The 23,630-nt window shown below is 44.8% G+C and overlaps 1 protein-coding gene across 3 annotated transcripts in view; it reads left to right on the top strand.

Annotated features, from left to right (window-relative positions):
• LOC135460376 (ras GTPase-activating protein 1-like) overlaps window positions 1-22,300 on the top strand; it is a 170,821-nt gene extending 148,521 nt beyond the window's left edge. Inside the window, exons 25-26 of one of the 3 annotated variants that reach the window (XR_010443218.1) lie at window positions 6,668-6,809; window positions 7,291-11,749. Coding sequence is in view for 2 of the 3 variants with exons in the window: in XM_064737171.1 (XP_064593241.1) it covers window positions 6,668-6,751 (84 nt within the window). In the remaining variant the exon portion in view is untranslated. Of the gene's footprint in view, window positions 1-6,667; window positions 11,750-21,869 lie in introns of those variants that run through there. The other 2 variants (XM_064737172.1, XM_064737171.1) reach the window with 2 other exon arrangements.
• Window positions 22,301-23,630: the final 1,330 nt, after the last annotated feature.

Raw genomic sequence — 23,630 nt, 5'->3', positions numbered from 1 at the left:
AAAGAAGCTCAAAAATATGAACTAAGTATTTCTACAACAAATCCACAGATGATTTAAAGCAGTGGGTTGGGGATTTTTTTATTAGGTTTTTGGTATTTTGTTTTGTTTTTTCTCTTTTGGGGTTTTGGGGGGTTTGTGTTGTTTGTTTTAGTGGTTTGTTTTTTTCACAGAATCGCTAGGTTAGAAGAGACCTTAAAGATCATCAAGTCCAACCCATGCCCCTACACGTCAACTAAACCATGGCACCAAGTGCCACATGCAGTTGTTTTTTAAACACATCTAGGGATGGTGATTCCACCACCTCCCTGGGAAGACAATTCCAGTACTTTACCATTCTTTCTGTAAAAAACTTTTTCCTAATATTCAACCTAAATTTCCCTTGGCGCAGCTTGAGACTGTGTCCTCTTGTTCTGTCAGTTGCTGCCTGGATAAAGAGACTAACCCCCACCTGACTACAAGCACCTTTCAGGAAGTTGTAGAGAGTAATAAGGTCTATTACGTTGGGTCATTGGTTGGAGACAGAAAAGACAGAACTCTCTGATGATCATGAGACAAACAACAAATATTTATTATGGCCACCCCCTTAGAGAGGGGGTTCAAAATTCCCAGCCTTAGACAATTGATTGGTTGGGATTTCAGCACTGCCCAGCTCTCTGGCTAGAGATGTGTCTGCATTCAGGGTTGAATGGGATTGGCTGGGGTTCTCTGCTTGAGTTCAAATCCATCCTATCTTTACTTACCCAGGGACTTGCTTACTTCTAGGCTGGTTGAGTTTGGGGGTCTGTTATGGCCAAATTTATCTTTGCAGCTACAGACCAGCTGCAACTGTGACAAAGGTAACCTATGAGTCTCCTTTTCTCCAGGCTTAACAACCCCAGCTCCCTCAGTCATTCCTCATAGGGCTTGTGTTCCAAGCCCCTCACCAGCCTTGTTGCCCTCATCTGGACGTGCTCAAGTGTCTCAACAGCCTTCCTAAACCAAGGGGGCCAGAACTGGACACAGTACTCAAGGTGCGGCCTCACCAGTTCCAAGTACAGGGGAAGAATTACTTCCCTAGTCCTGCTGGCCACACTGTTCCTGATACAGGCCAGGATGCCATTGGCCTTCTTGGCCACCAGGGCACACTGCTGGATCATGTTCAGTTGGCTGTTGGCCAGTACCCCCAGGTCCCTTTCCACCTGAGCACTGTCGAGACACACTGTCCCCAGCCTATAGTGTTGCAGAAGATTACTGTGGCCAAAATGCAGGACTCAGCACTTGGACTTATTAAATGTCATCTTATTGGACTCTGCCCATCCATCCAACCATTCCAGGTCTCTCTGCAGAGCCCTCCAACCTTCCAGCAGCTTGACACACGCCCCCAGCTTAGTGTCATCTGCAAATTTACTAATGAAAGACTCAATACCCACATCCATGTCATCAATAAACATATTAAACAGAACTGGCCCCATCACAGACCCCTTAGGGACACCACTGGTGACTGGCCACCAGCTGGGTGCAGCACTGTTCACCACCACTCTCAGGGCCTGGCCATCCAGCCAGTTTTTAACCCAGCAAAGAATGCTCCTGTTCAAGCTGTGGGCTGATGGCTTTTCCAGGAGTGTGCTGTTTGAGACAGTGTTAAAGGCCTGGCAGAAGTCCAAATAGACAACATCCACAGCCTTTCCTGCATCCACCAGGCAGGTCACCGGGTCATAAAAAGAGACCAGGTTGGTCAAACACAACCTACCCCTCCTAAACCCATGCTGGCTGGGTCTGATAACCTGGCCACCCTCTAAGTGCTGCATGATGGCACTCAATATAAACTGTTCCATTACCTAACCAGGCACTGAAGTCAGGCTAACTGGCCTATAATTACCAGGATACTCCTTCCCACCTGTCATGGTTTGACACTGGCACAATGCCACTGCCCCCATGAAAATACATTCTCCCATCTGCCATCACCCTTGGATGGATCCCATCTGGTCCCGTAGATTTATAAACATCCAAGTGGCTCAGCAGTTCTCTGACTACCTCCTCCTGGATAACAGGGTATTGCAGGAAAGCCAGGACTCCTGAACAACTGACCAATATGATCAAGCAGAAGCCATTTATTGTTTACATTACACACACTTTTATAGATTCTACAAACTACTAAGATCACACTTCTCGATTAGTGCTTTTGTCTTGTTCCCTCGTTCTCTGCCTCCATTTCTCAATGTCCGTGATTGGTTACCATGCAGGTGTTTCACAGTCCTCTGTTATCTAGTTCTTGTGATCCTAGTATGCGGTTTCTCAGCTTCTTTGTTCTTATTTTAGCACAATTTATGTCTTAGTAACTTTGATGAATTCCGCAGTGCCCTGAGAAAATTCTGATAAGAACAGTTACAGATGGTATGGCTGTGCACACTGAGGCCTAAGTTGTTCATATACATTGCTACAACAGGGGGACCATTCTGCTCCCTGACAACATCTACCAACCTAGGAGGACAGTTGTCCTGAGGACAAGCATCTTCCCACTAAAGACTGAGGCAAAGAAGGCATTAAGCACTTCCGCCTTATCCTCATCTGCAGTTACTAAGTCCCCTCCTATGTTCAGTAAAGAACAAAAGTTGGTCTTACTCTTCCTTTTGCCATTAATATATTTGTAAAACCATTTTTTATTATCCTTTACAGAGGTTGCCAAATTAAGTTAGAACTGAGCTTTGGCCTCCTTAATTTTTTTCCTACATGCCCTAGCAACCCTTTTAAATACTTCCTTAGAGACCTGACCCTCCTTCCAAAGATGATACATCCTCTTTTGATTCCTAAGTTCCTTCAAAACCTCATTGCCCATCCAGGCTGGACGTTTGCCTCGTTGACTCATCTTTTGGCACAGAGGGACAGTCTGTTCCTGTGCCCTCAAGATCTCTCTTTTGAAGCACACCCACCTTTCCTGGACTCCTTTGTTTTTAAGGTCTGCTTCCCAAGGAACTCTCTGAATAAGTCTCCTAAATAGGCCAAAGTCTTCTCTCTAGAAGTCCAATATAAAAGTCTTATTGATGTTCCTCCTGATTTCACCAAATATCAAGAACTCTATAATTTCATGATCACTGTGCCCCAAGTGGCCTCCAACCACCACATCTCCCACCAGCCCATCTCTATTTGTGAACAACAGGTCTAGTATAGTTCCTCCCCTGGTGGGCTCACTCACCAGCTGTGACAAAAAGTTGTCCTCCACACACTCTAAGAACTTCCTGGACTGCCTCTTGTCTGCTGTATTAAGTTCCCAGCAGATGTCTGATAGGTTAAAGTCACCTACAAGAACACAGGCTGGTGAACCTGAAACATTCTCCAGCTGCTTATAGAATAAGTTGTCCACCTCTTCTTCCTCGTTGGGTGGATGATAACACACTCCATCTAGGATGTCAGCCTTGTTGGCCTTCCCCTTAATTCTTACCCATAGACATTCAACTTCATCATCCCTAGTTTCATTACCCATGGCATCAAAAGCCTCCCTAATATAAAGGGCCACCCCTCCACCTCTTCTCCCTTTCCTATCTCTCCTGAAGAGCTTGTAGCCATCCAGTGCAGTGCTCCAGATATGTGAATCATCCCGCCACATTTCCGTGATGGCGATTACCTCATAGCTTTGCTGTTGTGCCATGGCTTCCAGCTCTTCTTGTTTGTTACCCATGCTGCATGCATTAGTATACATGCACCTCAGCTGGGCTACTGATTTCACCGCTAACTCAGGTTACCACCTTTGGGCCTACTTCTAGACAGCCCAGCTGCATCCCCTTCCCCCTTCAAATCTAGTTTAAAGCCCTCTCAATGAGTTCTGCCAGTTCATGAACTAAAATCCCTCTGTCCTTAACAGAGAGATGGCGGCCATCCAGTTTCAGCAGACCAGGTGCCATAAAAGTGGCCCCATGATCAAAATTCTGCCTATGACACCAACCCTTGAGCCACTTGTTGATAATGTGGGTTCTCCTATTCTTTTCATTGTTTTTCTCTGCCACCAAAGGGACTGAGCAGAATACCTGTGCTCCTGCCCTATCAACCACTTGACCCAGTGGCCTTAAGTCCCTTTTAATTGCCCTGGTGTTCTTCTTTTCAATCTCATCACTGCCAGTCTGGAGTATCAGCAGTGGGTAATAACCAGAGGGCTGAATCAGCCCAGGGAGTCTCTTGGTAATATCCCATACCCTGGCCCCAGGGAGGCAGCAGACCTCCCTGTGGGATGGGTCCGGTCAATATATGGGGCCCTCTGTTCTCATCAGAAGGGAGTCACCCACTATGACTACCCTTCTTTTCTTTTTAATGCTAGAGGTAGTAATCCGTTTGACAGACAAAGTGTAATTGGAAGGCTTACTGGGCAGATCATTTTCTTCTATGTCATCTGGCTGCCCCTCTAGATCCAGGGCCTCATACCTATTCTGAAGTGGCACCTGGGTATGTGATGGGGGTCAGGAGGAGTTTTTATTACCTCCCTGAGGTAATAACCCATTTCCACTCCCCTTCATCCACCAGGTGTCCTCCTATTGCCTGACAATGAGAGGAATGGGAGTCTTCTGACTCCTGGTGGGCCTCCCTCAAGAATGGAAGGGCAGAACTCCACCAATCTATTTCCCTTTCAGTTTCCCTAATACTCCTTAGTCTTTCAACTTCCTCCCTAAGCTCAGCCACCAAGAAAGGAGATCATTCATTAGTTTGGGGTTGGTTTTGGGGGTTTTTTTTTTGGGAGGAGGTTGTGGGGTTTTTTATTTGTTTGGTTTTATTTTGGTTTTGTTCTTTTGGTTTTTGTGAGGTTTTTTTCTTTAGTTTCCAGGTGAAGTTTTTAGTTTCTAGAGAAAAGAAGCATAAACTGAAGAAATTACTGTCTCCTGGCAGTCTCTAGATTTAGGATCTAGCTCATCTAATTGAGAACTAAACATCTAAATTTACTTTCCTTAGCTTTCTAGCACTACTTCACTTCTGCTTCCTGATTTATTATGTTTGTAAACAATCATGGCAAACTTCTCTAGTAAATGCTATAAATGAATGTTCTGTTCCAAATATTTGTGTACAGCTTTTATGAAAACTTATTTTTAAGAGGAAAAAAATCTGCATGTCTTCATGCATTGTCTCAAAAAGTAATATGCTTGCCTATGGTCTACTAATTATGATGAACTTCAAGTTGCCAATCCTACTTATTGCACAGTATCATGTTTTGGTATGCTTGACTAGTATACTGTGCTGTGCAGGAGATAATTTCTGTTCCCTTTTTAATGCTAATGATTTGGGGACAGCGGCAGTTGTACTATGGAAAGCCTTTTGGTTTAGAGATGGTCTTCCTTACATTTAATCAGTATCAGCTCAAACTATTTAATGACTCATGTTGAAGAGGCAGTTTTAAAAATAGTTCTTAATTTAATTGCTTCAAAATTACTTGTTGTAATCAGATTTCTTATTATTGTCATGGTTTGAAGTCTGAGCTTCCTATATCCTGACTCTTTCAAGGCCTTAATTTAAACCCAAATAGATGATAAATCTATATTTCATCTCAGCAGATGTTACTCAAATAATGTATTTTTTGGCAGTAATGTTTTTTTTGTATAAGGATATTACTGGGAACACTTAGGGCAATGTTACGAATGGTGAAAATATATTTGTATTCAATTAGCTTTGGCAGAAGAAAGATCAAGGAATTTAAAATGAGATAACACTACATTATAGCAATTAGAAACTAATCTAATTTAATAACTACTAAAATTTGCTTCTTCAGGGGCATATGAGAGGAAAAAAATCAATCATGTTCAAGTTCATAATTCACAGCTACTTCTAGTCTTGACAAAGCAAAGATGATGGCTACACTGGCAAGTCAGGATAATAGAAGTTTTCAGTATTCAATATGTATTGCTTACAGATAAGGGAGGGAATTTCTTTCACAAGGCCTGCATCTGTAGCACTTAAGGGTCATAAATGTGACACTGTTTTCTCAATACACTTAAATTTCTACTTCAGAGGAGTAATTTCTCCTCATGGGTTTCCATAAAAAAAACCTCTTGAATCTTTTTTTTTTTCACCTATAAGTGCCCTAATGTGTATCATCAACCTGTTGTAGCTGAACACAGTTCTACTATAATGAAAAAGTTATTGAACTCCTGACAGTGCATTAGCAATACTATTTCTCAGCCTGTTTTGTATGTTCAGTTGCATTTGTTCAAGTTTAATGACCAGGTTTTCAGAAAGTTAGAGGGTGCTTCTGCTTGTGCAGTAGTGAATTGTATCAACTTTTTTTTTTTTTTCCACCAGAATTTTTTTCATGTTCTTGGCCCAGTTCTGCACTTTCACATTGGAAAAATACCTGAGAGTAGATTTTTGGTTTACAGATTGTTTTTAACAGATAGAACTGTTTCATTTTCAAACTCTCAGGTTAAGTTCGCAAGACTTAATGGGTTTCCATGGCTGCAGATAAATTGCATATTGCTGTTTTACAGTTGCCTTTTGAAATAATGTCTTAGTGACTGTGAAACTGGAGCTGGGGAGAGGGAGTGTGGGGGCTGTGGATTTAAATATATTTTAAACTACCTAATTCTAAGTCTGGTAGGTTAATGTTGAAGATGCTTCTCAAGCAAGACGGGTGTTGTTTTTTTCTACTTGCTAATGTAGGGTTGTACTGGGGTTTTTTGTTGTTTGTGTTTTCTTTTTGTATTTTTTTCTGCAGCATGTTCTTAAGAAGCTGTTGGCTATTACAGAACTGCTTCAACAAAAACAACATCAATATTCATTGTCTAATAACATCAGGTAGCAGCCTTCTACCTGAATTCTGCATGGATCCAGCATGTCTAACATGGCAACTTACACAGGTATCACTTTTTTTGCTCTTGCCAAAAATCGCACACCCTGTCACATTCCCAGTGATGTGTGAACTATGCAAAAAAGAAAACAAAGATTCTGTTAGCAAATGATTCAACCAGCAGCTCTTTAAGCTATCTGTGCAGGATATTTGCACTTTTTTCCACTTGGAACCAGTTTTTACAGCCTCTGAGCCTTGGTGTACAGTTTACCTTTTGCAAAGAAAATGCTGTGACTGTAGTAACTTTGAAAATTATTTTGAACACCTGTGTCCTGGGATGACTTTATGATGCTTGTATCCCCATTGGTCTGTTTATCCCAGAAATAAGTTTTGCACCTTTAAGACTGGTTCTGAGAGGGAAGGGGGAGGGGGAGAGAAGAAGCATGCAGTTTGTTTTCAGAAACTGCACTCACTCCTCCACATTCCTGCTCCTGGACTGTGTTGTCTACAGACGGACAGACACCAGGACAGAGCTCTCTTTTGCTTTTTAGTTAGTTTTTAGCTAGCTGAGGCAGAGAAGTTCCCTAGGCTCCAGTGTTTCTTTTTCTTGGAACTGTTTAAACCTGCTCTGGACTGAACACCCAGAAGAGCACCGCCAGCTCACACCTGTGGTCCCCTGGAGCTTGGCCTGGACTACAGCATTTCCAGCGCTGGAGGGACTGATAACAGACTGAGTGAGCCGAGCTACAGCCCATGAAGGGGATTTCCTGAGTTTGTCATCTCTTTGGAGCGGCAAGAGGCTTTATTGTTTAATATTATTCTTTTTTTTTTTTTTTTTGTGCTGGTGAATGCTTTGCTTGTCAAATAAACAGTTTTTTCCACTTATCTCCAAGGAAAACTTTTCCTGATCCATTTGGGGGAGAGACCACATGAATTTGCTTTCTAGAGGAACCCCTTTGCAGGATTTCTCCCAAATTTGCCCTAAACCAGGACAACCTGCAAATGCCAAAGCTTTTCTGTCTTGTTGGAAAAGAATTACCAACTGACAAGGAAAGATATGCATTGTTTTGACAGCTACATGTAACTGCATAACATTTCTTACTGTAATTTCTGAGTGGTTACAATTATTATGATTTTGACTTTTTCAACCACTTAAACATGTATTTACAATTTCCAGATTTTGACGGTTATGGTAAGAACAATCTTTCCTATATACTTTTTATACCATGCTGTTTCTCTTGCTGGAATCATGTCAAAACAATATGCAGAACAGATCTTGTCAGCTTTATTCTTAATGTGCCACAGATTCAGTCTAAATAATTCTTCCATCAAGGATTGTGTATCCATTCAAGCAAATCACAATGCTTTTTTAAAATGCTTACAAAAGTGAACAATAAGAATTTATTAAATTTATTATCACTCTATCAGACATGCATGCATCCATTACACCGTTTTATAACATATATTGATTGGGCTCGTGTGTAATGTAAGGCTTCCATGAATGTTATTTTTGAACTTGAAAAATAAGTTTTAAAATAATCAAGCTGCCAATAGATTCTCGATAGAAACTAACTTTGTGTTCAAGTAATAGAACACTGTAAAAATGAAATTTGGATAGCAGATATGGTTAGCTATTTATCTACTGCATATAAAATGCATTGATAAAACTGACTGTAGGTAAAGTTGCATTTAGGTATATGTTGTGGTTTGACATTGGCCCAACCCAAGGCACCCATGAGAATCGCTCGCTCACCATCCTCTGCTATAGATGGGCAGTGGAGAAGGGGAAAAAAAATTTACAAATGGTTCATGAGTGAGATAAGGACTGGGAGAAAAAAAATCAAGGGCAAAACAGGCTCAACTTAAGGTTGCAAAGTGAATTTATTACTAACAGAATCAGAGGAGGATAATGAGAAGTAAAATAAACCCTTAAAACAAGGTTTCCTCCCCAGACCCTCCCTCCTTCCCACCAACAGCACAGGGAGACAGGGCATGCAGGTTTTGGGCAGTTCATCACCGAGATTTTCTTCTGCTGCTCTGGGAGAGGAGTCCTTCCCCTGTGAGGCCATGGGGTCCCTCCTATGGGAGACAGTCCTCTGTGAACTTCTCTGGCATGGGTCCACTCTCACAACCAGCAGTCCTACTGCACCTGCTGCAATATGAATTCCCCCCACGGGCAAACAGTCCTCCCAGAACTGCTGCAACATGGGTCTCTCTTTGCCCGGGGTGCAGTCCTCCAAGGACAGGCTGCTCCAGCCTGGAAGCAAGGGCCCCCTCTCTCCACTGGGTCTTCCACTGGAGCACAGCCTCCTCCAGGCATTCACCTGCTCTGGCATGGATGCCTCCCCCACAGGCTGCGGGTAGATCTCTGCATCCCCCGTGGATCCCCATGCGCTGCAAGGGGACAACCTGCTTCACCATGGTCTTCACCACGGCCTGCAGAGGAATCTCGGCTCCAGCACCTGGAGCACCTCCTACCCCTCCTTCGTCACTGACCTTGGTGTTGCCATGTTGTTTTCCTTCACCTGTTCTTACCTCCTCCTCTTCTCTGACTTGAAGAAAAACTGTGTGTACTTTGTTTTGATTTTCTTCCTAAATATGTCATCACAGAGGCATTACCAACCTCTCTAATTGTCCCAGTTTTGTCCAGCAGCATGTCCATCTTTAGAGCCATCAGGGACTGGCTCTGCTGGACATGGTGGAAGCTTCCAGCAGCTTCTCACAGGACCCATCTCTCTATAGCCCCCCTGCTAGCAAAAACTAGACCGTGCAAAACCAGTACACTATATATGTTTAAAAATTGACATCATTACATATTTCCTAAAACAGTGTGTGAAAATAATGCCGTAGTTTACCCCTCACCAGCAGCTTAGGCACCACATAGCTATTTGCTCAGATGCCACCCCACTCCCACCCCCACAAAAAAAGAAGGAACGGGGAAAATAGGAGGAGCAAAAGCAAGAGAACTCAGGATTTGAGAAAGATGAAGAAAAGTAAACCAGAACAAGTGATGCAAAGGTAATTACTCATCACCTTCCAGAAGTAGACTGATGTTCAGCCAGTCTCTGAACAACAGCTACCTCCCTCTCCCCCCCCAAAAAAAGGAAGCCCTCATCCTTTCCCTCGAATTCTATTGCTGAGCATGACATTGTATGGAATGGAATGGAATGGAATGGAATGGAATGGAATGGAATGGAATGGAATGGAATGGAATGGAATGGAATGGAATGGAATGGAATGGAATATCCCTTTGGCCAGTTCAGGTCAGCTGTCCTATCTGTGTCTGTTAGGGAAATTGGCCTCATCTCACACTCAATCAAGGAGTTATATTCATACCACCTGAGACTTCAACCACTAGGACTTTACAGTCCGTTCATGATGAATGGCTCCACTGAACCAATGGGTACCCTGTGCTGACTCCAGACACACACACTCACACGGACATTTTCCCTTTTGGCTTTAGCCTAGGGTTCATCAAGCAGAGTCTCAGGCAGAATCTAGCAAATTAGGTTATTTGGTACAGTGATGAGATACAGCTTGAGCTGGGTGCCTCAGGAGAGGGACCTTGAACAAAGAAATCCTTGGGCAATTATACCCTTACAACGCAAGTTTCCCACCCCTCACGTGACAGTTCAGTTCAATAGTAATATTATGGTATGGGGTAGTCTTGTTCTTCATTGGGTCTCTTCATTGTCTCTAGGTGAACCCATTTCTTCTCTTACCTCTAAGGCTGCATCTTATGCTGACAGGGGTAGTTGCCTTCCTTGCTTCCTTATCTTCTGGCTCAAACTGGCTCTGGGGCCTCCTTTTACTTAAGTAGGTAAAAGTTCAGTGTATCTTGGTGTAAATTCACAGCTCACAGCCTGAGTCTTCAGCACATCTAGTTACTAATGCTAAGTAAGTTACACTAAGCTACTAGTTTTCTTTATTTCTTTACAGTGTCCACTCCAAACTTCTTACTCACTCCCCAGCCTATTCCCCAGTGAGAGGTAGCAGCCAAGAGGGTGCAGAGCCTAGAGCTATGTGGCTGTGTCTAGGTTGTTATTCTATACCATTCACATCATTGTTGTGAGGTGGAAGTAAGGGACTCACTTCTGAAAAAGGGGAGGGGGGAGGGGGTCATTTCCATTTTGTTCCTTTTTCCAGCAGAACAAGTGGCAGATGGAGCAGTGGGATGGCTCTGGTTGCAGTCATGCCGCATTGGGTCAGACTCAGTGAGCATTTTTGCATGTAATCACCCTTTCATACACTGTTGTTATTAGTATTGTAGCTGTTACTGTTCATTTTCTTATCTCGTTGCTGTTTCCAGTAAATTGTTCTTATCTCAACTCGGAATCTGCTTTTTATCTCTCTTGAGGGAGTGAGGGGAGGACAGGGCCTGTGTGGGGCTTAATTTCCATCTATGCTTAAACCATGACAAGGAGGTAGAAGAGGCAAGAGTGAAGCTGTGCCTGGAAAGAAGGGGGAGGGTGGGGGAAAGGTGGTTTTATTTTTGGGTTTTAGTTCTTTTTTTTTTTACTGGCAATATTTAAAGTCATATTTCCCAAGCTGAGTCTGTTTTGCCCATGATGGTAATTGGTTAGTGACCTTCCTGTCCCTATCTCAACCCATGAGCTTTTTCATCTTTTCTTCCCCTGTCCTGCTGAGGAGAGGGGAGTAAGTGAGCTGTTTGGTAGGCACCTAGCAGCCAGCCAAGATCAACCCACCACAGTTCTTACTTGTGGGTCAACCCTTGTAGCAGCAGCTCTCTGGCCACAGAGAGAAACACAACTTTCCCAGGCATCATCCTGGGAAAGGCTGTGAGAAGATCAGAGAAAAGAATGCAAAACAATTCTTAACTTGCTGCACCTGGTATTGTGAACATGTGGAATGTGTTATGGAGATTTGTTTACCAAAGGGTGGTTTCTTATTTAGCCAATGGTGATGGTGTTTGGACTGGAGGACCAATTAGGTCCACCTGTATCGTAACTGTCTATAAAAGAGCAATGGGTTTCTTAATAAAGAATTCTTGATCAGCCTTCTGTGAATCATGGCGTCTATGCTAATTATTACTCGGCTAGGGGCCCGCTTGCAACAACAAACCCTGGTAAGCAGCTGTCTTGGGTGTGGATTTTATCCCATAACCATTTTTTTGTTTGTTTTTTTTCTTTTTTTTGTGTCCCGAATTGGTCATTTCCCCCGGCCCTTCCCAGCTCCAGGAGTATCGTGATGGGTGAGAGCCAGCTTGGGATCCTGTGAGGGTTGGGGGGGGTGAAAGCCTGTGGTTTCCTTCCGGTGGGACGATCAGCTCAGTGACCATGTGTTGCAGAATGAGCCATTTGTCGGGGATGAGCCATTTGTCGGGTGCAGGGAAAACTTGGGACTCTCAATATGAGATCAGCAAGCTTTGTTTATTGAAGAGAGCATCAGACACTTATACAGCAAGTAATAAGCTCATGAATATTCTGTAATTTACACCGTCTATTGGCCACACCACAACATCAGCTCTTCCCCATTCCTTAGGGTTTCCATCTCTCTTTTCTCATGTCTCTTTCACTATTTGTCATTATACTACAGCTAGGCCCAAGAACACGCTATCTTGCAGGTGCAGGACTTGGAATTAGCCACAGCCTTGTACTTTTCCAATTCTTAGCTACTCTCCCAACAACCATGCAGCGTGGTGCCTCTGACTGGAGATACCGTTGCCTTGTGGGTTTTGCCTGGTTTTTTTTCTTTTCCTTTGGCAGTGTGACTGGGCTTGCTGGCTTGCTTGGTAGCCCAAAGCCAGTGCATGCCGCGCTAGGAGCCTGCTGTCCCCCGCCAAGGCCACTACCTCTGTGCAGCCCTACCCTGGAACCAGTCATTGCTGGTAAGCTATCCATGGGAGTGATTCCCTGCCTAGCCCTCCTGTTTTCTGCCACTAATTAGGGCTTCCTGTTACACTTTAACTTGATACCCCACATCTGCCCAACCCCCACAGCTCTTGCTACAGCTACAGAATTTCTGCTACATTTTGTTTGCTTCTCCAGGGTGTGCTCACTTTGATAGTATAGAGATAAAATGTTTCTAAAATCATGGAATATTCAGGGGCGTTAGAAAGGAAGGATAGGCCTGGTAGGCCCTGGGAAAATGTTAGGGTGTACCTGTATAATCATTTAATGACTATGATAAATTATATGATTGTTAAATGAGATGATTGTTTGGTAATTGGATATAATTATTGTTTAATCATAACAAGAATAATGAGAAATTATGTTGGGGGGATGATTTGCGGTAGCAAACAAACTCTGTAACTTTTGTGAAAGTTCTAAAGCCAGTATGTTTATTACAGCGCTGGACGCATGTGGGAATCATTCCCCTAAAATGACATGTTTACCTCTGGGAAGTCCAGATCCCCTTTTATCTCCCTCTCAAATATATATGCATGTAATTTCACAATAGGTTCATACATATTCATTCCATGGATTTCGTGTGACACTTGCCGCTAATTCTTCTTTATCAGAAAGAACTCCTGGGTCAGGTTGCCCTGCTCTGTCTGCCCTCCCCTCCTCCCTCTCCCCCCTTGTCTCTTGTCCTTCGGCGGAAGCAGTCCCTCTAAGCACAGGCCCTTCGTGAGAACAGGCAGTCAGACTAAAGAGCAAGCTACAGACTTAATTCAAAGATGTATGTTTCACCTAAATCAAAATGGATTTCTACTCTGGAAAATTTCCACTCTGCTTCATTCCCCCCCTTTCCTAAAAGGAATAAGTAAATTCTCCTTTCACTGGTGGCTGAGCTTAGGGAGGAAGTTGAAAGGTTAAGGAGTATTAGGGAAAGTGAAAGGGAAATAGACTGGTGGAGTTCAGCCCTACCATCTTTAAGGGAGGCTTCTGATCAAGAGACTGAGGACTTAAATGCCTCCCGCTCTCAGGCAACAGAAGGGCACCTGGTGGATGAAGAGGAGTGGAAACGGGTCCCCATTCAAGGAGGTAATAATAAAAAGACCTCCCCCTCCCCATCATCCAGCCAAGTACCACTTCAGAATAGGTATGAGATCCTGGATCTAGAGATACAACTAGATGATTTAGGAGCGAATTGTCTGCCCAGTGAACCCCCCAATTATGATTCACCTGCAAGACGGATCACTACCTCTAGCATCAAGAAGAAAAGAAGGGTAATCGTAGTAGGTGATTCCCTCCTGAAGGGAACTGAGGGCCCCATACGTGGACCAGACCCATCCCACAGGGAAGTCTGTTGTCTCCCTGGGGCCCGGGTACAAAATATCACTGAGAGACTTCCTGGGCTGATTCAGCCCTCTGATAATTACCCACTGCTGATACTCCAGGCTGGCAGTGATGAGATTGAGAAGAGGAGTGTCAAGGCAATTAGAAAGGACTTCAGGGTACTGGGTCAGGTAATTGATAGGGCAGGAGCACAGGTAGTGTTCTGCTCAGTCCCTTTGGTGGCGGAGGAAAATGATGAAAGAAACAGAAAAATCCGCATTATCAACAAGTGGCTTAAGGGTTGGTGTCATCAGCGGAATTTTGGATTCTTTGATCATGGGGAAACTTTTACAGCATCTTCTCTGCTGGAACCAGATGGGGTACACCTCTCTGTTAAGGGCAAAAGGTTTTTAGCTCACGAACTGGCAGACCTCATTGAGAGAGCTTTAAACTAGGTTTGAAGGGGGAAGGGGAACCAGCTGAGCTATCTGGAAACAGGCCCAAGAATTGCAAGGCTAAGATAGGGGTGAAGTCATTAGCCCAGATGAGGTGCATGTATACCAATGCACGCAGTTTGGGCAACAAACAAGAAGAGCTGGAGGCCATGGTGCAACTGCAGAGCTATGATGTAGTTGCCATCACGGAAACGTGGTGGGATGACTCACATAACTGGAGTACTGCACTGGATGGATACAAGCTCTTCAGAAGAGATAGGAAAGGAAGAAGAGGAGGAGGGGTGGCCCTTTATATTAAGCAAACTTTTGATGCCATCGAAATTGAAACAAAGGAAGATGGAGTTGAATGTCTATGGGTAAGAATTAAGGGGAAGGCCAACAAGGCTGACACCCTACTGGGAGTCTGTTATCGTCCACCCAACCAGGAAGAAGAAGTAGATGACTTATTCTATAAGCAGCTAGGTAATGTTTCAAGATCATCAGCCTTTGTTCTTGTGGGTGACTTCAACCTACCAGACATCTGCTGGGAACTTAATACAGCAATAAAGAGGCACTCCAGGAAATTCTTAGAATGTATGGAGGACAACTTTTTGTTGCAGCTGGTGGGTGAACCCACCAGGGGAGGGACTATGTTAGATCTGCTATTTGCAAATAGAGATGGGCTGGTGGGAGATGTGGTGGTTGGAGGTCGCTTGGGGCAGAGTGATCACGAAATAATAGAACTCTCAATATTTGGTGAAGTCAGGAAGGGCACCAGTAAAACTCTTGCATTGGACTTCCGGAGGGCAGACTTTGGCCTGTTTAGGAGACTTATTCAGAGCGTCCCTTAGGAAGCAGCCCTTAAAAACAAAGGAGTTCAGGAAGGGTGGGCATACTTCAAAACAGAGATCTTGAGGGCGCAGGAACAGACCATCCCTGTGTGCCGAAAGATCAGTCAACGGGGTAAACGTCCAGTCTGGCTGGGCAAGGAGGTTTTGGAGGAACTTAAGAATAAAAAGAGGATGTATCAGCGTTGGAAGAAGGGTCAGGTCTCTAAGGAAGTATTCAAGAAGGCTGCTAGAGCATGCAGAAAACAAATTAGGGAGGCCAAAGCTCAGTTTGACCTTAGAATGGCGACTTCTGTAAAGGATAATAAAAAATGTTTTTACAAATACATTAATGGTAGAAAGAAAGGTAAGACCAGCCTTTGTTCTTTATTGGACAAAGGAGGGAAGTTAGTATCTGCAGATGAGGAAAAGGCAGAAGTGCTTAATGCCTATTTTGCCTCAGTTTTTAGTGGGAGGATGACTTGCCCTCAAGACACCTGCCCACCTGGGCTGGTTGATGGTGTCAGGGAGCAGAATGGTCCCCACATTATCCAAGAGGAGGCTGTCATAGAACTACTGAAATGCTTGGATATTCATAAATCTATGGGACCAGATGGGATCCACCCCAGGGTAATGAGAGAGCTGGCAAATGAGTTTGCAAAGCCACTCTCCATCATTTACCAACAGTCATGGCTCACTGGTGAGGTTCTGGATGACTGGAAGCTGGCCAATGTGATACCCATTCACAAAAAAGGTGCAAAGGAGGATTCTGGTAATTATAGACCAGTTGGCCTGACCTCAGTACCTGGCAAAATAATGGAACAGTTTATATTATGTGCCATTACGCAAAATTTACAAGATGGCCAGGGTATCAGACCCAGCCAGCATGGATTTAGGAGGGGTAGGTCATGTTTGACCAACCTGGTCACATTTTATGACCGGGTAACCCACCTAGTGGATGCAGGGAAGGCTGTAGATGTTGTTTACTTGGATTTCAGCAAGGCCTTTGACACTGTCTCCCACAGCATACTCCTAGACAAACTCGCAGGCCATGGCTTGGACAGGAATACTCTTTGCTGGGTTCAGAACTGGCTGGATGGCCGGGCCCAGAGAGTGGTGGTGAATGGTGCTGCATCCAGCTGGCGACCAGTCACCAGTGGTGTCCCTCAGGGGTCTGTGCTGGGGCCAGTTCTGTTTAATATTTTTATTGATGACATGGATGAGGGTTTAGAGTCTTTTATCAGCGAATTTGCAGATGACACTAAACTGGGAACGTGTGTTGATCTGTTAGAGGGACGTAGGGCTTTGCAGAGGGACTTGGAACGGTTGGATGGATGGGCAGAATCTAATGGGATGAATTTCAATAAGTCCAAGTGCCGAGTCCTGCACTTTGGCCACAATAACCCCCTGCAACGATATAAGCTAGGGACGGTGTGGCTGGACAGTGTTCAGGTGGAAAGGGACCTGGGGGTGCTGGTTGACAGTCGGCTGAACGTGAGCCAGCAGTGTGCCCAGGTGGCCAAGAAGGCCAATGGCATCCTGGCCAGTATCAGGAACGGTGTGGCCAGCAGGAGCAGGGAGGTCATTCTTCCCCTGTACTCAGCACTGGTGAGGCCTCACCTGGAGTATTGCATCCAGTTGTGGGCCCCTCACTTTAGGAGGGACGTTGAGATGCTTGAGCGTATCCAAAGGAGAGCAACGAGGCTGGTGAGGGGCTTGGAGCACAAGCCGTATGAGGAACGACTGAGGGAGTTGGCGTTGTTCAGCCTGGAGAAAAGGAGACTCAGGGGTGACCTTATCACTCTCTTCAACTTCCTGAAGGGTGGCGGTGATGAGCTGGGGGTCGATCTCTTTCTCCGGGCAACAACAGACAGAACAAGAGGACACGATCTCAAGCTGCGCCAAGGGAGATGCAAGCTAGAATTAAGGAGGAAGTATTTTACAGAAAGAGTGGTCAAATACTGGAATCATCTACCCAGGGAGGTGGTGGAGTCACCATCCCTCGAAGAGTTTAAAAAAAAGACTGGATGTGGCACTTGGTGCCATGATCTAGTTGAGGTGTTAGAACATGGGTTGGACTCGATGATCTTACAGGTCTCTTCCAGCCTAGAATTTCTGTGATTCTGTGATTCTTTTACTTCATGCAAATTCCTATGACAATAAGCGTGCCTTAGTGCTTTGCTATTTATGTTTGATGAGGAGGTTAACACAGCTACTCGCTGTAGTATTCTCCAATTCCAAACTAACAATAAAAAGGATAACCCTAAACTTACTCCAACTAATATTAACAAAACTACAATAGGATGACACAAGCTTAAGCCTAACAAAATTACAAATGCAAAAATTAGAATGATTTCTACTAGACAAAATAATATAGTTGTTATCAATTTTTACAGTAGCACAAACAGTTCTCAAGCATGCACACCCTTTACCAGTATATATGAGCACAGATTTCTGATCAGTGACTGGATGAATCTCAAAGTGGCAAATACTTTGTTCAGTGTCTAGACACACATCTTGAGCATTAACAGTATTGCTTTCACAAATGAATCCTACTTGTTCCTTAGTAATACAGGATTCTAAGTTTACTGTTTGCCACTTTTCATTCACCTTTCATGCCCACACTCTAGGTTCTGAAGGGTAGAGCACCGTTTTTTCATTATTTAATCCTAGTGCAATGATGGGGTGGATAATGTAAACAGTGGCATTACGTATGGTAAGTGCAAAGGCAGTGGCCACATCAGAAGCAGGATCATAGGTGAAATTTACCACAGTCCACCAGGATTGAAACTTGCTTTCAAAATTAATCACATTATCCCAGACAACCTTCCGAATTTCAACTGGAAAATTACCTTCACCACCTTCCCGTATGATCAAAGCTACTGTTGCCTGCATCCATAACTGTGCTTGTATACAACTGAAAGCTAAGACACATTATCTGTAAATGAAATTATAAACTACCCCCAGCTGCAATATACTCATTTTGCCCGAATAAGTTTTAGTCTCAGTTCATTGTCTCCTGATGTCACTCTCCAAGGGGCTTCTGGGGCATTCTTCACTCGAGAGTGGTGGATCCAGGCATTCTGCTCCTTGATCTTGATTGTGGTGAAGGTGGTGAGAAGCGCCTGGAATGGTCCCTCCCACTGTGATTCCAAAGTCTTTTCTATAAGAGACTTAACGTATACATAATCCCCAGGCTGTATGTTATGTACTGGCCCATCTAGCTCCCTGCTCCGAGTTCCAGCCACATGTTTTTCATTTTCTCCAAGCTGCCTACTTAAAGCCACCATATCGGTTTTGTGGCTGGAACTCTGAAAGCAATATTGTTTACTCTGGTCACCTCTCAAGCCTTGACAGTTCTGGTGGGGAACGCTTCTGGCCACCCTGAAAATGTATTTGTCAATACTCATAAATAATGACACACCCCCCTTTCCATGGGAGGTCTGAAAAGTCAATTTGCCACTGCTGTCCAGATCCATGACCCTTCCCAATCTGACCTAGTTTTGGTCTGGGGGTATTCTTGGGATTAGTCTGGAGGCAAGGATCTCACTGTAGGTTTACCTGAGTAATAGTGGCATATAAATTCCTGGCAACAATTCTTTCAATTAGATATGTGTTACATGGCTTTGCAAGGGTCTTCAGGGTGAGAGAGATAGATGAGAATCTTGGCTTCATGATCAGAAGGCTGGATTTATTAATTTATGATATATACTACATTATGACTATATTCATAGGAATAGAGAGAAAAGTTCAGAAGCTGCTAAGCTAAGAATAGAATAGGAATGAATAAACAAGAGAGCTCTCTGTGAATCTGTCCCAGAGAACTTGGTCCCTGATTGGCCCTTAATTGTAAACATGGAACATGGGCCAATCCCAGTTGCACCTGTTACATTCCACAGCAGCAGATAACAATTGTTTAGGTTCTTCTTCCGGGGCCTCAGCTTCCCAGAAAAGGAAAAATCCTAAAGAAAGGATTTTTCACAAAAGATGTCGGTGACAGATATGTGTTCTATAAAGCCCGTGGAAACTACTACTTAAAAGTCAACACTTCACTTTGATGCACTCTGTAACACTGGCAGCCTTGGTCATTCTGGGAAAGGAGCCACACTTCATAAAAGCATTTAAGTAGTTAGGCCCCAGTGTGTTTTCTGGTGCTCCTCCTTTACTACTGACCACACAAATGGGAAGGGATTACCAGCTCCCTTTCAATGGTAGCCCACCCCTCATGGTTGTATGCCCCTTTTGATTAGTATTATTATTATATTCTGGCTTATCTTCAAGGTAAATCTGTCCATAATTACCTCACCTTTTGCTGCTTTCTTTGCCTCTCCATCTGCCAGCTCATTTCCTTCCTCCAATTCTGATCTCACTCTCTGGTGTGCCTTAATATGCACAGTTCCTACCTTTTCAGGCAGCTGAACTGCTTCCAGCAGCTGGATTATCTCCTCTTTCCTTGTGAGGTCAGCCGTCCCCTCTCCCTCCAGATGGCTCCATGTGCATGCATGACTCCAAATGCATACCTCGAGTCTGTATAGATGTTTATTTCTCTTTCCTTTTGCCATTTGCGAGGCATGGGTCAGTGCTATTATCTTGGCCTTCTGCATAGAGGTGCCTGTTGGTAAGGGTCCGAATTCTATTACCTCTCTGCAGGTAGTCACTGCGTACCCAGCATGTTGCTTTCCACTGGCAACATAGCTACTCCCATCTGTGAACCAGGTCTCTGCATCATCCAAAGGAGTGTCCTTTAAGTCTGGGCAGCTGGAGTAGGTAGCTTCAATGGTCTCCAGGCAATCGTGGTGTACTGCTTCTCCTTGATTTCCACTGAGAAAAGAAGCTGGGTTGACAATATTAATTACCACTATCTCTACATCATCTTGCTCTACCATGATGGCCTGGTACTTCAGGAACCTCTGCGGTGAAAGCCAGTGGCCGCCCTTTACTTCCAGTACTGCGGACACTGTGTGGGACACTAGCACAGTCATTTTTGTCCCAGGGTAAACTTGTGTGCCTCTTGAATATTCAGCATGACTGCTGCTACAGCTCTGTGGCAATCTGGCCATTCTTTGGCTGTTGCATCTAGTTGCATGGAGAAGTAAGCAACTGCCCTCCAGTATGGACCCAAGTCATGAGCCAGTATTCCCAGGGCAATTCTCTGTCTTTCATGGGAAAATAGAAAGAATGGTTTACTTACATCTGGAAGTCTCAAAGCTGGAGCTGGCATGAGGGCACTCTAGCTGGTGAAAGGCTCGTGGGCTTCCTTTGTCTACTGGAGATCTCTGTTTCCATCAGCAATAAGACCAGAGAGGGGGTCTGACAAGCAGTCCATAATTTTAAACTCAGTCGACACTACCCCGCCATGCCTAAGAAGGTTCGGAGCTCCTTTTTTGTCTGGGGTTTCGGGGTTTGGCATATGGCTTCTTTGCAACCCTGCCCTAAAGTCCGTTGCCCAGCACTGACCTCATACTCCAGGTAGATAACTTTCTGTTTCACTACTTGTGCCTTTTTCTTTGATACTCTGTATCCTTGGAGTCCTAGGAAATTTGAAAGACTTACCAGCCAGGCCACACACTCTTCCCTTGTCTGAGTGGCTACTAGAAGATCATCCACATACTGCAAAAGCCTTCCTTCTTCCTGTGGAGCTTCCCAGGACTCTGCATCTTTGCAAGTCATTCTCCAATCAGAGTGGGGGAATTTTTTGAAGCCTTGAGGCACATGGACCATGTGAGCTGTGTTTTGCGCTGCTTTTAGGGCTTTCCCATTCAAATGCAAAAATTTTCTGGCTGGCTTCGTGGATAGGGAGGCAAAAGAAGGCATCTTTCAGGTCTAATACAGTAAACCAGGTTAGTTCAGGTGTTAAGCAAGTTAGTAAGGTATATAAATTCTTTGTTATCTTATTGACAGCCCTCAATCCTGTACTATCAATTATTGGGCTGATTTCTCCCCTATCTTCTTTTTCAGAGGGTACTGCTTAATTCTCACTGGTTGTGTTCCTTCCTTAAGCTTGATTACTATGGGGGGCATTCTTCACCCTCTCTGGTACATCAGAGGCCCATACCTGCGAAAATACTTGTTCTAATATCTCTTTACTAATTTCCTTCCTAATTTCAATGGCTGTTAATGTTAAACCTAACATCTTTATACCATTTGCCTCCAGAGTAACCTCCCCATTTTAGAATGTTTAGTGAATTGGGCATATACAAAAACTTGTAAGTACACATGTTACTTTAAAGGTTTGCAAAAGTATGCCTTCTAAGACTGGCCAGTTGTTCCCCACACTACAACATAATCATTCTCCACAGGTACTAAAGCTTTATTTAAAACTGAATATATGGCCCCTGTATCAACTAAAATTCCACCCTGTTCCTTTCTTCTGGTCTCACTGCCTCTCGCAGAGGGGTCTGTTACCTCCTAGTTCTGGATGAAATTGAACTGCCAGGAGGGGGATGGGTGCAAATGGGTATACCTTTGGATCCTGAGTCCTGTTCCCTTTTGGGGAGGTCCTCCTTATCCTTCCTCCCTTACCTTAGGAGGAGCCTTTAACAAATCATATGTACTCATTTTTGCGAGTTGTAATCTCTTTGCATTTCAGCATGATAATCTTTGTCTGATTTCATACATTGCTATCTTATGCTGCATGCTGAACAACACATTTGATTTCCCTTGTCTTTGCTTTGTTTTCTTTTTCAAGAGCTAACACCAGTGGGTCAGAGGGAGCTCTGAACCCACAGTTACTCTGCCATTCTGGATGATTCTTTAAGGTGAAAAACATATCAGCATGTCGGATCTCAAGATCTCAGTCCTGAGATGCTGAGCCTCCGAGACCACCTTGGGGGGCTCGGGAGTCCTGGAATGTTGCCAGAAGTGCCTGGTAGCTGGACTTTAACCCTACACAGGAGACGACAAGGATGAGGGCTTCACAGGGTGAATGGTGAAGGGATTAGTTAATTAGAGAGTGAGACACAAGGTTTAGGATTTATGTACAGGGGGGTTTGGAGGAGTAAGATGGAGGAATTGGGGTGTGTCCTGTCCTCCTTCTTCTTCCTCTTCTCCTCCATCTTCTTTGGCCACGGTGGCACCTTTGGATTGGTTATTACTGAGAGTGCACCGAGTTATAAGAATAGATGGTATTGGGGAAAAATGATAAATATTGTACACGTAACAATGGGTATAAAGATACGTGGCTGCCCGGGAGGGCAGACAGTGTGCTCATGGCTGACTGCTGAGCAGATCTTTGTTCGGCTGAAAGAACATCTTTTAGATAAACAATTAATAAACATAAAAACCGTAAGAAGAACTGAAGCCTCTTCTCGTCCTTCGATACGCGGGCTGCCCCAAGGCCACCCCGGGCCTTTCCAGGCCCCTCAAACAGCCGAGATAAACCGGACATTTGGCGTTCCCCGGCTGGGCACCACCACCACCCTCAAAGCCCTGAAGACCAGAGAGAAGAAGAAAACAAAAAGCCAACAGAGACTGCAAAAAACAGCAGTCACTGAGGAATCCACCTCTCAGTTTCTTCCGAAGACAATTCGTAGCAGAACAGCCCGGACTGGAACCAGAAGGCGCCCTGGGACCACCTCTCGTGATCTGCTGGACAGAGACCGAGACCTCCAGACTGCTCTGACGATAGATTTGGTAAGAAAGCCTGAAAATAAGAACATGGGGGGCACACCTTCCCAGGAACAACGGGAAATTTTGTCCGCCTTATAAGGTGTGACACAAACATACACAAAAAAAAATTATTAGCTCTGGCCATAAAAGGCCAGTAAGAAGTAACCCAACAGATGCAGCAGACATCTGGGGGGGGGCCTTAAAAGGGGAGGAGCAAGGCTCCAAGAAAAGATTAGCTCTGGCCTTAAGAAGCCAGGGGGAAGGGCTCTCGAGGAAAGAGAGCAAGAAATATTATTAAAACACCAGGTCCCAAAACCCAGAAACCCCAGAAAACCCCAAAAGCGTCCTGAAAGCCCAGAGAGCATGGAGGACTTAGGAGCAGAGGGGGGAGAGCAGGGGGGGGAGAAAAGGGATCGGGGGAGGCACTTTCTCGCGGCAGCCAGGCAGCGGCGGAGCAGGCGGGGAGCGCGGCTGAAGAAAAAAAAAAGGGATACGTGTTTTCGCGCGGCTTTGCTTGACTCAGGGCCAGGGGCGGCAGCCGCCCCGGGGGCCGGCAAGGTAGCAGAAACGCGTGCGGCGGGCAAAACTCGCAAGGACCCGGGGCAGAATCACAAACCAACGCCGGGGCGTCTGACCCATGCAGCGAAATTAGGGGAAATTGCGCAATCCCAGAAAGGCTGCCGTGAGACGCAGGAGGCGCGCGGTTGTGACGCAAAAAACCCGGTGCGAGTCGCGGCGGGCGCGGGTGCCAGCGGGGGCGGCCCGCACACACTGACGAAGGGCCACACACACACAGCGTCGGAGGAGGAGGAGACAGAGTCAGGGGCAGACCGAGGGGGGA

Source organism: Zonotrichia leucophrys, unplaced genomic scaffold (genome assembly GCF_028769735.1).
Source record: "Zonotrichia leucophrys gambelii isolate GWCS_2022_RI unplaced genomic scaffold, RI_Zleu_2.0 Scaffold_35_1530144, whole genome shotgun sequence".
NCBI lineage: Eukaryota > Metazoa > Chordata > Aves > Passeriformes > Passerellidae > Zonotrichia > Zonotrichia leucophrys.
The sequence above is the reverse complement of the archived record's forward strand: the minus strand, read 5'-3'. Positions and strand labels throughout refer to the sequence as shown.